The following is a 13,544-nucleotide window of genomic DNA, read 5'->3' as shown; positions in this document are numbered from 1 at the left end:
ATTATGAAACTATGAAACCAGTTTAGATATCACGCAGATGGAACCAAACATTTCCTCCTCCATAAAAAAGGCCAATTCCTTTAAGTCTGTGCTTCTTTCTTTCTTAAACACTTGTTTCAAAGTCCGGATAGCTTGATAATGTGGTGCTGATGTGACAGAAGATAAAGTATTACTAAATCATTATTCTGCGTCTGTGCAGAGAATCTGTGCGAAAGTAGAGTCCGGTTAAATACCGGAGACTTTGTCCGGAGACAGGTCATGTCTGAAAACGACTAAAGAGTCGTGTCAACCTTGTTATTCCTCTTTATTCTGTTGGTTTAGCAGCTATTACCATTACAATTTGAATACATTCAACAATAACCTACACCTGAGCCCTGTTTTATTGAATAACAGCACCACATATGTTCCTTTTTGGCTAGAAACACTGTTCCTATTTGTTAAACTTTGTGAAATGTGCATTCACTAGAATGACTCTATCCTGAATGTAGAGCGATTACCTCAGTGTGAAATTCTTTCTTTCTCTCTTTACTTTCCAGGGCCTATTTGGATGTGAAAGAGCTGAAAGACATTCTGCATTTGGACGGCTCGACTCACCTGAACGTCTTCTTTGCCAATTCCTCTGATGAAGATCTGGCGGGGGTTGCCACTTGGCCGTGGGACAAAGAAGCCCTCACACATTTAGGTAGGAGACAGATAGAAGCACAGACGTACAAGCATGCACATGCATATTCCTAAACACATGCACACATCCTCTCGGGTTGTTGATTTTGAGTAATAACAGTTCAAGCCCCGAGCAGTTGCTGTCTTCATCGCGGTTCTAACAAGGAAGGAGGTGATAATGAGGCTGAGGATTCCCATGAATAATGCATTGTCTGGATCTTACTCCAGTTCCACAGTTACTTCACACTACAGTCGGAATGGGCATTCGGGTTGCGTGAACTCAATCGTAGTGTTTGCGATGTTTAAAATGTGCGTGGGTGTCTCTGTCCTCTGTCTCTCGCCAGGTGGGATTGTGCTGAATCCGTCGTTCTACGGCACCTTTGGTCACACCGACACGATGGTCCACGAGATCGGTCACAGCCTCGGCCTTTACCACGTGTTCCGAGGCATATCGGAGACCGAGTCGTGCAACGACGCGTGCCTGGAGACCGAGCCCTCGATGGAAACCGGAGATCTGTGCGCCGACACCAACCCCACGCCTAAGTTCAAGGGTTGCCACGATCCCGAGCCGGGCAACGAAACCTGCGGCTGTCGTCACTTCACCCACACGCCGTTCAACAACTACATGAGTTATGCAGGTGAGATGAGGCCTCCACATGTGTTTCGCTGCTTTTCCTGGGCAAATTCTTACAGTTGATGCCTCTCATATGCACAAAACAGACAGAGGAATGTGTTGGGTCTGTGAGGAATTTAGCAGGGGACCTTTCATGTGAAAAAACATGAGTGGGAGGCACATCCGCTAATGTCACTCCTTTTGTGCGACTGTTTTGATGCCAGAGTTGATTGTATTAACGCGACCGGACTGGTGGAATAATTTAATACCCACTTCCTTGTCCTATCACATCTCATCTCTCCCTCCTTCACCTGCAGACGATGCCTGCACGGACTCCTTCACACTGAACCAGGTGGCCAGAATGCACTGCTACCTGGATCTCATCTACCAGACCTGGCAACCTTCCTCGAAACCCCCTCCGGTGCCAATGCCGCCACAAGTGGTCGGGCAGCATCATAACTCCATCAACCTGGAATGGTTTCCACCGATTTCCGGACACTTTTACGACAGGTGATATAAGATGGCAAAAAGACACTGGTGTGCACGGTGATATATAGAGTTGAGGGATTAATTGCGTTGATTATTGTGCGAGTTGCTATAATGATCGTGTAATATAACATTAAATGAGTTGTTTACAGTCTAAAACCGGAAGATGAGCCAGGGAGTGATCTGAAACCTTTGCTGCGCTATTTGAATTACTGCAACCATTTTTATACACGTGTAAGTCACGTGTATTTGGCCTGTATCTAAGTTGGTTGTTGTGCTTGTGTGTTGGTTTCCTAGAGAAGTGGGATCAGTGTGTGATAAGTGCACTGAGGGGAGAGTTCTGCTGCAGTACGCCTCCAACTCCTCATCGCCACGGCCGTGCGCTCCATCTGGACACTGGTCCCCGCGAGAGGCTGAAGGTACACTACTCTTTATTCCTCGCTGTGTACCGAATGTCAGTCTTGAGTCAGTATCTTGATTGCAAAAAGCTGTTTCTACTTAAAGCAAATCCATTGCAAAAGCCACATCCACCTTTTCGGCGGTCTACCAAACGATAACACGATTTGAGGTTTTGCTCTTTGTGCATCGGGAGTATTGACTCAGAAAATCAACAAAGATTTCGGCTGACTGACTCAACCCAGAAACATGCAAATGACTCACTGGTTCATGACACTTGGGCCGTGGGACAACACGGAGGTCCCTTCCCAGTGGACGCTGCTGTGTGGTACCGCAATTCCCATACGAGGGCTCGGGCCCAAGACCGAGGTTAAAGATCATGTCTTAGCTGTAATTCCCCATTTAGCCTAACTCTCACTTGATTTGAGTGCAATGAATTCCGAAATTAGTCGTTTTTTTCCTATTCTCGTCCTGTTTGTAAAACCATATTAGAACATGCTATACTGGGACAGGCATCCGGGATTAGGTAATTATGTTACAAGAGTAGTTGTTTTTCCGATCTGTGTTGCTCTGATCACTCTGTGGTTCTGGCAATGGCAGCTTCAGGAATGCTCTGGGATACTGGATATTATGCAGAAAAGCTATTTGTGCATGCTGTTGTTCTCCCATATTATAAACTTTCTAATAAACTCAGACACGTAAAAAAGTATAGAGATCGATAAAGGACTAACGTGGCCTGAACTGAGGACAGATTATGGAAATTAGGATTTATATCGACACATGGAGGTGTAAACAAATTGACAAATGTAAGCAGTGAACCAGTATGTATGTAAGTGCCTTATTTTTTATGCTGAAATAACCACATTTCTCAGGAATATTTAAATTTAGAATCTCGAAGTGATTACAACTTTAAAATTGTTCCAAAAAAATTATATTCTTTCCTACCTTTTCCTATTTTCCTGATTTCTATTTGACCTAAAAGTGTAGAATCAGTGGTCGTACACGTCAGTGCATTTCCTGCAATTCATGCAACCATTTGATGGCTTCCTGTGAACTCCAGCACAGAATTGAATGACTAATAACTATGTGTACACTCAGCCTGCAGCACAGCATATCTGAGACCGTGGAACCCGCACATCACTGTAAGGTCATGTAGCGAGTCCGACCAAAGTCTATTATCCACACATTATCCCACGTTTAAATCTCAAAAGCTGACAGGCCTTTCATTGTTTTGGCCCTTAGGCTCTGGAACCATCTTCCTCCATATATCAGATCAACTAAATCTGTCAGCTGCTTCAGGCAGCAACTAAACTCGTGTTTTATAGAGCAATCTCTGATTTGTGTGGGAATGTCGTATTGGTTTGGTACACTGACGTCTATTTAACCATGTAGCTGTTTGAGATATTATGTGGAATCGAACATCTGCATCTGTACTTTGTATTGAGTGTTTACATGAAGGAAATTATAACGATAATTCCTGCAACAACAAGCAAGACACATTTAACATGAAATACCTGTGTAAACTAAGTCAACAAACATTACTAGTACTTCAACTATATATATATATTAAATCATCAATGATCACATAATCATATAACAATAAACAAAAAAAATGTTTAATCGGATGTTTAATCAAAGATATGTATTTCTACTTTGGAAAGGCCCCTTTTAAATCAAACTTAAAAATAGTACACTTTTGGTAAAACCACCATCTTTTCCGCTGACGAGTGTGATAATAAGTTGATACAAATCCAGATACGTCCTTATTATGTTAATCTATTTTGTCTGTTACCATGAAACTAAATGTCAAAACAAATGGGTAAAAACACCAAAAACCCAGTAACAGTAAATTAGATATGACTCAACAGCATTAATAATAACAATGAAATATCACTTTGCCAAAGAGTCGAATTTGTCTCTGTCTCTGGTTCTGTCGCTACGAGTCTGAGTGTTTTTCTCCCTGCCTGCGTGTGTGTGTGTGTGTGTGTGTGGACGCTCTATAGATTCTGAAAGCACTCAACCTTGCCCTCACAGTGTGTGTGTGTGTGTGTGTGCGCGTGTGTGTGTGTGTACCAAAGGCAAGTCTGGGCTTGTCTAACACGCTGTGTGTGTAAACTGTACTCTATTTTCCCTCTTGGACGGGGTCCCTGCTTGTGGCTGCTCCCCGTTCCCTGTTAACTCGGCCTGGGCCAGCTTCTCACTGGATACCACAGCTGCCGGTTCCTGCTGTGATTGTGCATATGTGTCTCACAGTTTCTAATTTCCAAAAGACATTCTGGCAAACGTCAGCCCCGAGGATTTTGTAAACTGAAGTATTGGCGTATTAACTATTGGAATAACATCCTTATAATGTGAGGGAGAAAAAAAGAAAGCATTAGTGTGAGCGTGCATGTGTGTCTACAACAACATCCATGCATATGTATGGCACCTGTTACTGAAGGACTTGCCGGTTGTGTCCTCACACTACTTGACTGAGAAACACTGCCGTGGTCGGAGAGAGCCAAAGTACTTCTCATAAATCTTTACTACTGTATGCCCTGGAGAAATATAGCAAGCGGGGGGGGGGGCAAGAATGAGAAAAAGGGCAAAAACACACATGGATATGGATTCAGGGAGAGGGGGTAAGAAAGGTTGGGAGGGGTGGAAACCACCCAAGATAGTTAAGAGAACTGCATGTAGTTAGTGACATTCACAAGGGAGGATCCTGAGTTGATTGAAAACAGCAGTGTGCGTGAATGGAAGTGAAAGTTCCAGGATGTATATGCTCACTAGCAGATGTGTGTGGGACTGTGTGTGTGTGTGTGTGTATGTCTGTCTGTGTGTGTGTGTGTAGCGCTACATGGATACATATCCCTGTTATTTTGTGAGTGCACATGGAGGTGCTCTCACAAAATAACGCCCTTAATGTGCATTTGCAACGTAAGGATCGCACACAAACTGTTTTCCAGTGGGTAAATATCTATGGATTTACTCAATAAGTCTTAACAGCAAACATCTGTGTGTTTGTGCAAGCACAGGTCCAAGACATTATTAGAATCCTTCTTGAAATAAATATACACTGGTTTATGGGATAGGAACAAGGAAAATCATAATCCATTAGGGGAAAAAAAACATTCATTAATGAAATGATTAAGAACATGGAAAAGTAATGGGATATGTGGCCCTTCCTGACACATTGATGGGATCCCTATGTTTAATATACTGTGTCAGATTGTTGTATCCCGCAACTATTTTTTTCTGAAACTACCCCGAAACGGGAAAAAGAGAGTTTTATCCTCTTTCCTGCCAAGTTCAAGCAAAGTGCACGGACCCTGTTTGACAAAATGACCTAATGTCTGCTGTAGCTGAGTGAATATTTATTTAACTATAACATTTACACCCCTCATGAACATTTAACTTTACAACGCACGGAGAAAAAGGCACAAAACTCCCTTCAGGAAACCTGCTCCCTTCTACCCTCGCTCGGCGGTAACATTACCCGCCAAGTCAAATACTGTGGACTTGATTATTGATTTATTATTGCCATCATCTGGTAAACGTAGGTTTACTCAAATAAACATAATCTGTTTTGCCGCTCATGGTTTTCCTTGGCTCCCTTCACCTGTTCATAATGGCATCGTGTTCGCTCCTTCATTAAACAACTCTGTAGGGATGTATACATGTGAAGCACCTGTGTCATCTGGTCCATACGTTTAAAGTGTAACAGGAATGATACGAAGAGTAACCTCTGAGGCGCCGCGGAGGCAACGCAATGTGACAACGATGCCCCAAGCTGCACAGTGTCTGTTGCCTTCATGAAGTGGATCTGTGAAGTGCTTCCGTGTGTGTGTGTGTGGTTGTGTATGTGTGTGTGTGTGTGTGTGTGTGTGTGTGTGTGTGTGCCAGGGCAAAAAGGGGGCTGTATGGGGGTAGACGCCGGCCTTCTGAGCGAGGAAGTGTGTAACAGTGTTTGACAGTGACTCACCAACGGTGAGAGAGAAGGCTAGAGACTTCCTAGAAAGCATCAGCCGTGCATGCCTGGACACGTCCCTGTGTGTTTATCCATCCACCTAATATGGAGGATTATTATTGGATAAGGGACAGGCGTCTGCAACTCCTCCGTTTTCGTCTGATTTCCATAATGCGTGTCAAACTTGGATCGCTGACTTCAGAGCAGATCAGTGTCTTTTGCTCCACTTGTGCATTAAAAGGAATAAGTGTAATTGCGGTTGCTGATTATGGAAGTCCTGCTCTACTTTTACCAAATCAACTAGAAAGATGCTGCTTATTATACTGTTATAAATCGCTATGAACTATTGCGGGATCTGCTAAACTTTTTAAACTCATGTAGCTACAACATGAAACTGGACATTTCCCTATATTGCATTTCGTTGTCTCGCTTGTCAACAACACAAACACATTCCCTGGAATCGTTTTGGACAGAAGGCTGTTTTTCTGGACATCTTCAAAACAGAAGGAGGTGAAAGTCACTAACTTTAACACAAATTGCATATTCTCCTTGATAGTTTGATAGTTGATAGTTTTATTGATTTATTTAAAGCTTCATTTACATCCCTCGACACCAGAAGCAGAGCTGGGTGGTGCACCAGTTCAACCACTGTTAAGATGACCTGGTAATGTGACACCAAACTAAACACAGCCTCTATCATCCACACTGTGATTATTCCAAGAATCTTTAGAATCTCAAATAGGAAAAACATCTTTATTTGTAATTGAATCAGATTTATTTATTTTTCTCCATATATTGTCTTTTAACACGCAACACACATTGAGGTCCACACCTGATATTCCATAGTTCAGTTGTAACCATTTACTCATCCCCAAAATTACAATGAATCGTAACCTTATCTCATTTGGCCAGACCTCTACCATGGCACTGATATGGACCTGATGCTGAGGAGGTTAGAGAACACAGACTCACTGGCTCGTGTTGAACTCGGCAGCGATTCGAATTCAGCTCGGCTTATTTTATTTCGCTCGCTTCTCCTATAATGGTTGTTTTTGTCGACAGGCAAATGGGATCATCTTATAATAAACGGAGAATGAATGGCTCGTATTGAAAACTAAGGTCGGGATGGTTCAGTCACCTAGAGCCCCCCCCCTCCCCTCTGTAAGGGGATTATAGGTCAAACACCTCAGAGCTTTAGTAGCTGATATAAAATTGTTGGTACTTCTGTGAAATTTAGTATGTGCAGTATTTTGTCACAGTGAATCTCGATTACCTGTTAACCAGATAATTCCATAGTAGTTCTTGTTTTCACACATTGGGTCTTGCCAGCCGTCGCTACATCTTTGCAGGTTTCAGATAAATTCCCTTTGCCTCAGGTTACGCGGTGGATGACACCCCTATTCTGTCTCCTCTTAAATCTCCGACCGCATCGGCAACAGCGCCAGAGCAGGAGTGTGGGCCCATCATAACAGCTGACATTACAAAATATTTTCAGTGGCTACGGCAGCTTTTCCTCGCAAACTCAATGAAAACGTACCCGTAAAGCCAGGACTACATGAGCTGAGCAAAAAAAAAAAAGCCAAGCTCTTGGAGTATCTCGGTTCATTCTCTCCCTGCCTCCCCTCTCCCCCCCCCGTCTTTCTCTCTGCCCCCTTTTTTCTCTCTTTTTCTTTATTTCACCTCCACTCTGGCCACACACACACTTACAGTACAATAATAAATGTGTTGAGATAATGTGGCTTGGAAACCATATTCAGTCCTCACTTGATTAAACACTGGAATTTTGCATGGTGCCCAGAAATGAGGTTAGCAAATGGCTTCGTTGGTTGCCAGCTTGGAAATGCACAAAAGGAAATTGAGGGAGAACATAGTGTCTGCCTCTCGCTGGCTTCTAAAAGTGCTTGATGAATGTTAGTGTACGTCACTTGGGATAATGCGAGTTAGCTGTGTGTGGACTCCAAATATGGCAGGAGTGTGACTGTTAGAGGTTGTAATGACTGGCTGAAGTGAGAACCCTGCGCTGGGCCCCCTCTCAGAAGGTACACACCTCAGCTCTGCCTTTCCTCTGCACATGGACTCACAATGAACTCTCAGTTTCACCTTAATGCCGCAAGAAATGCAGATGCATTAAAATGACCATCGATGCAAATTCCTTCTGTCAGCACTCAGAAAAACAGGACTTTTCTGCATTGCTTGTATTCATCATTAACTATGTCTTTATGTAATTTAACAATCATTCATGTGTGTGTAGGAAATTAGAATACTGGCTCTCAGTATCAGTGTCTGATTTCTTTTGTGTGTCTTGCTGTTGTTTCGCCAAGGAGGTGACGTTAACACCCTGGTTTGTCTGTTGGGTGTTTTTTTTTTTTGTTTGTAAGCAAAATTATGCAAAAACCAGGGGACAAATTATAACAAAACTTGGTGGAATTTTGATGCAGATCTGGATCAGGAGGCAGATCCAGCAATTATTTGTTCGCTTTCTTTGAAATTGCATTATAGGCTTTTTCAACATTTTCACTATTTTCCCGGGGAATTATTCAGGGGTCTTGATTTTCTTTTAAATCAGGCAGATTCCTCTAACTGGTATCTTTGAGAGTGGGAAATTTGATGCAGCTTGATTGAACTGAAGGAGACTTCTGGGCCATGTGACTCTACTGTACTGAGTGCCAATCTCGTTTGAAGTGTCTCTGTTGTGATTGCATGTTGTGTGTGTGTGTGTGTGTGACACTGTGCATCCTTTTGTGATCATATCCCACAGGCCCTCCAGATGTGGAGCAGGCTTGTGAGCCGAGCGTGCGCACCTGGAGCCCCAATGCAGGGATCGAGCAAGGCGTCGTGGGCCTGTCCGAGTGCCCCCTCCAGGGCTGCATGCTTCAGCTGGAGTTCCCCTACCCACTGGTGCCAGACTCTCTCACCGTGTGGGTCACCTTCTTCAGCCCCGACGAAACGGCGCTGCCAGCCATCCACAACACCTTGCTGTTGACCGTCAGCGGGAACAACATTTCCTTGGGCCCCAGCAACGTCTTCTGTGACTCGCCGCTGACGCTGAAGCTGGACATCGAGGAAGAGGTGTATGGGGTGCAGTTCTTCACCATGGAGCAGCATCTAGAGATTGATGCCACCCTACTGGCATCCAAGCCAAACTGCCTACTTTGTAGACATTGCCAACCGCTGCGCTACCGCCTGCTGCGCCAGCCGCCCTTCACCCACGCACCACATGGTCTGATGCTGAATGGGCCGACCCGCCGATTTACAGACAGGTGAGTGAGGCGGTAGGTGAACGTCAGTCCTGACTTATTGACGGCCTCAGCAGCATGCATTCAACCCACCAGGCTCTTCCTGATATTTCTGTCAACTGTAAGTCTGTTCTTTGTCAGTTTTTCCGAACATTCGCCCCCCGGCATAGAAAGGAGGCCATGCAATGGTTCGGACATGTTTTGGTTTGGACATGCTTCGCCTGGAAACAATAGTTTTTACCCAGTTTATTTTAGTCATCTAAAATTGCTGAGTGGTTACCTCTTAGCTTCCTGCTTGAGTGTGATGTAATTAGGGGTTTTAGACACACTTGTTAGAAGGTGTTTATTTATCTGTGGAAACTATCCACAAAAATATGTTTTTGTAATATCAGATATCCTTTTCAATACCCCCAGGAGCACTCGCAGGCCTCCACCGCTTCTGCAGTTTCAAATCTGCTGCCCAACATTTGTTTCCTATGTCACAGGTCAATCGTTGCTCACATTTGTTTTTTCCCATGTTCCATGAAGCAAGGGCAAACAGATGGCTTGTTGAAGGTATTATCTGCACACTGTGGTGAGAGTTTAGTGCTTTGCTTTCATGGAATGTGCTGACTCGATGAAGATTGTGCTATACATGGCACTGCTGCGTGTTATGCCATCTCACTATCGTGCTGTCAGCGAGGTTCACATGAGAAGGAAAGTGCTTGATAAGAGGCGAAAGGGTGAGTATGCATGTTATGCAAGATGGGGTGATGATACTTAAGTTCCATAAAGTGTCTGTACACAACTTCTTGGTTGAATGACAGTGTCTGTGGAAAGCTGTCTGCAGTGGGGATGTATTTATTTGGGGGGTTTGGCACACTTCAGAGATTACTGATGTACTGTAGGTAGTTTTACTGCTGTGGTATATTTCACTAGCTGTGGTTGCATTCCAGTGGTGGTGGTCAGTGGCACTGGCTGCCTATTTTCTGTTGTGAGAGCATATGGGATCTTGTCTCTGTTGGATGGTCAGAGGAGTTTTATAGCACGGATGTGTGTTGCAGCCATCAACTCTTTAACGGATTCAAATAAAGAATAAGTGTACAAAAACATAAATAGCAGTATTTTTCATTTACAACAGTTTTGGGAGAAAAAAACATTAAATTGACAAGTTTCAAAAGCTGAAGGAAGAAGTTAAACCATACAACCGAGATAGAACATCAATGAGATTGTGTGCACCGTTTGTGAAGTGTTTTGAGTTAATCTTGATTATTGATCGATGCTTGGATACTGGCTATATATTGAGGTAGCTTGTTTGTATATCATAGCAAGCTAATGATTATTCCCATTATTGGTTGATCTGCCTGTTGATTTCTTGATCAACTGAGTAATCATTTTGTAATCTCTCTGTCTTTGTCAGAAATAAGTGAAAATGGATGGCATGATTTGAAGATTTGAAGAACGAAGAGTCCGACATGTGCTAGATGTTATATTCTCTGATGTGACTTTGATGAGGCATTATATTCTCAGGCTAAGATAATGCTTCATCACACCCACTGTCTCACAAACAAACATAGCCTTTGACATGTTGAAATGAAGAGCAAAGTTCACCCAGATGTTTTGGCATGCCACAAATCCAATGTTAAGTGCTTTGTTTGATGGTGGAGGTCCAGCTGCTGAAGTGCTTTTGTTGACCACACAGTATGATGCTTCTCCTTCTTACAGCCTGTTCCCATTGGGCTGAATAGAACGATGAAGGTGTCGATGAGGGGGGTAAAGGACCTCCCACTGTCAGGCCACTGGCCTTCACTTAAACAGGGGCATGCCAAGTCAAGATGAACATCTGACATCTTGGCTCCTTTGGCTCCATCCATGGATGGTGGTTTGCTTGGAATGGCTCAGGGCTGGGAGGTCAGGGTGACAGAGTAAATTATGGCGGGGAGTAAAAAGGGTGATGTGAAGAGGAGACGCTGGGGTGGAAGGTTGGACTAGTTGGGGGTAAATCATTGCGAGGGTCGAGGGGCAATAGGTGAGGAGGAGAACATTAGGGGGTTGAGAAAGTATGAAGGGAGAAGGTTGGAAGGTTGGGGTAGTTTGATCCCCTCCCGCTGAGGCACCCGAGCCCATGGGCTAATCCTCTTCCTGTGGTGGGTTTCAGAGCTGTCATTCAGTCAAAGGCTATCTCACGGCTGACCTGAAAAGACATCTCAGCCAACACAGAGAGGGGGCAGCTCCCCCAGGATCAATACTACCCCACACCACCTCTGTTACTGGACTCTGCGCTGGTTCTTCCTCATTATACCCTCCATCCATCCCCTCAGCTTCTCTATTGACAAGTCTGCTGCTGCTTGAGAACACAGTCAAACTGAACATACTTTTCAAAATAAGGTACGAGTTTTGCCTATTTGTCTATTTTAATATTTCACACTGCTCATAATTGCGAGTACTTGAGAGGCATAGTCTTTATTTCGGTCACTTTGTGGTAACCCTACCCCTAAAAATTAGTGTCTTTCAGGCTAACGGAACAAAACAACTATGTAATAATAATAACAATAAATTCTAGCCTTTTAATGTAGTTGTATTACACATCGTACAAAGTAGTTATTTGAGCTAACCTTGGTTTAATGCTTTGCTGTTACAATGCTGGGTCATTGGCAATGTCAATAGTATTAAACTGTATTAATTCTAGATATGATATTAGTAGTTTAACTTTAAGTGCCATTAAAAAATCTACATTTTAAATTAAGTATTGAGGTTTTGGCATCTCTTTTTATTTCCCCATAAAGTTTCATTTCCTCTCATCAGCTACTGATATAAATTCTAATTTCTTTTTTCTTCAGGCCAACTTGTCCCTGGCATCATACACCTCTGCTTCTTTATATGAAATTAGTCCTGTGCAATCCTCCCAATTCATGACATCCAGACAGAATGAATGTATTATATATTTATCAACGTAACATAACATAGAGGCCTTCATAGCCCTCTTTAAATGCACTTGCTTTTAGATCTAAACTTCTATTTTGTAGGTGTAAAAGCGATAGCAGCGAAACCTCAAATGCTTGTCAGCTGCCTCCCTGACAAAAGGAGCATTGCACTGTTTGTTGTTCTTGCAGGCTCAATCTAAGAGTTTTCCCAAACTTTCTGAAATGTATCTGCTTTTCTCATCTGGGATTGCTCAGCCAAGAACAACAAGCAGCTACAGAACGGAAACACATCCATATGCATGCTCACACATAAGCCTAGTGCACACACAAGTGGAGGCAGGAACACACACACACACACACACACACACACACACACACACACACACACACACACACACACACACACAGATGAGCACCGACGCACAGTAACGCTCTTCTTGGTCTCAGTAGCACATACTTTCGCACATGTTTCCATGTGTAATCACCTGGTACTATCAAAACACCTTTGAAAGGCGTATTACGGGCCTTGTGGCTGGCTTTGAGCGCGAGCCAAGATAAAACCTTGATTCCTACCGGGGTCTTGAGTAGAATGTCTGATTCCACAAGGATGCACCAATTATGAAATATTATCACGTGACAAGAGTTAGGGTTAGTTTTATATCAGAGCAGTTGCATATCTTATAAAATCAGTCACATATGAATGTGTGGTTTTATGAATTCTGGGTGTCTGGCACAAGTCATCTGTAACACTGGATCATATCCATCACATACACTTGTGTCTCAAAAGATTGTACCACATCAAATGAGACGGAAAGAGGATGCAGGTTATCAATTCCTTTTCGCAAATATTCTGTACATTAATGTCACTGCCATTCAAAACGTTGTTCTTATACTGTATATCCAGCAAACCCAGTCCTGAGGGACAGAGAATTCCTGCAATACTTCTGCACCACTTTTTCATTCTCTCGCTCTTTCATTCTTCCCCGCTGCCAACAGCAGCCGAACGCAGCATGGCTGTTAGCAGTGAGGTCAGGAGAAATCAAGCATGCACCTAATTGGGACCAGGTTGAAAGCCACATTTAAACAGTGGTTATCACGCTATGAGAAGTAGCACTGTTGACCCTATAGAACCGAGGGTCCATTTTGACACCCAGGTAGCAGCAGAGCTGTCAGGGTTAGGGTTAGGGGTTTAGGCTTAACCCCAACCCGCCTCCATAATCTAATCATCTTGTAGTTGTTAAGCAACGTTTAAAGGAGGAATGCTTACCTTTGTGTTTGCTCTGTGTTGGTTAAGCGCATGG

The 13,544-nt window shown here is 43.4% G+C and overlaps 1 protein-coding gene across 1 annotated transcript in view; it reads left to right on the top strand.

The window, feature by feature from the left end:
* pappaa (pregnancy-associated plasma protein A, pappalysin 1a) overlaps positions 1–13,544 on the top strand; it is an 85,959-nt gene that overhangs the window by 15,331 nt on the left and 57,084 nt on the right. Inside the window, exons 3-7 of the mRNA XM_061078401.1 lie at positions 537–682; positions 1,005–1,298; positions 1,591–1,783; positions 2,057–2,178; positions 8,863–9,364. Coding sequence (XP_060934384.1) covers positions 537–682; positions 1,005–1,298; positions 1,591–1,783; positions 2,057–2,178; positions 8,863–9,364 — 1,257 coding nt within the window. The remainder of the gene's footprint in view (positions 1–536; positions 683–1,004; positions 1,299–1,590; positions 1,784–2,056; positions 2,179–8,862; positions 9,365–13,544) is intronic.

This window comes from Limanda limanda, chromosome 1 (assembly GCF_963576545.1).
Source record: "Limanda limanda chromosome 1, fLimLim1.1, whole genome shotgun sequence".
Lineage (NCBI taxonomy): Eukaryota > Metazoa > Chordata > Actinopteri > Pleuronectiformes > Pleuronectidae > Limanda > Limanda limanda.
The sequence above is the reverse complement of the archived record's forward strand: the minus strand, read 5'-3'. Positions and strand labels throughout refer to the sequence as shown.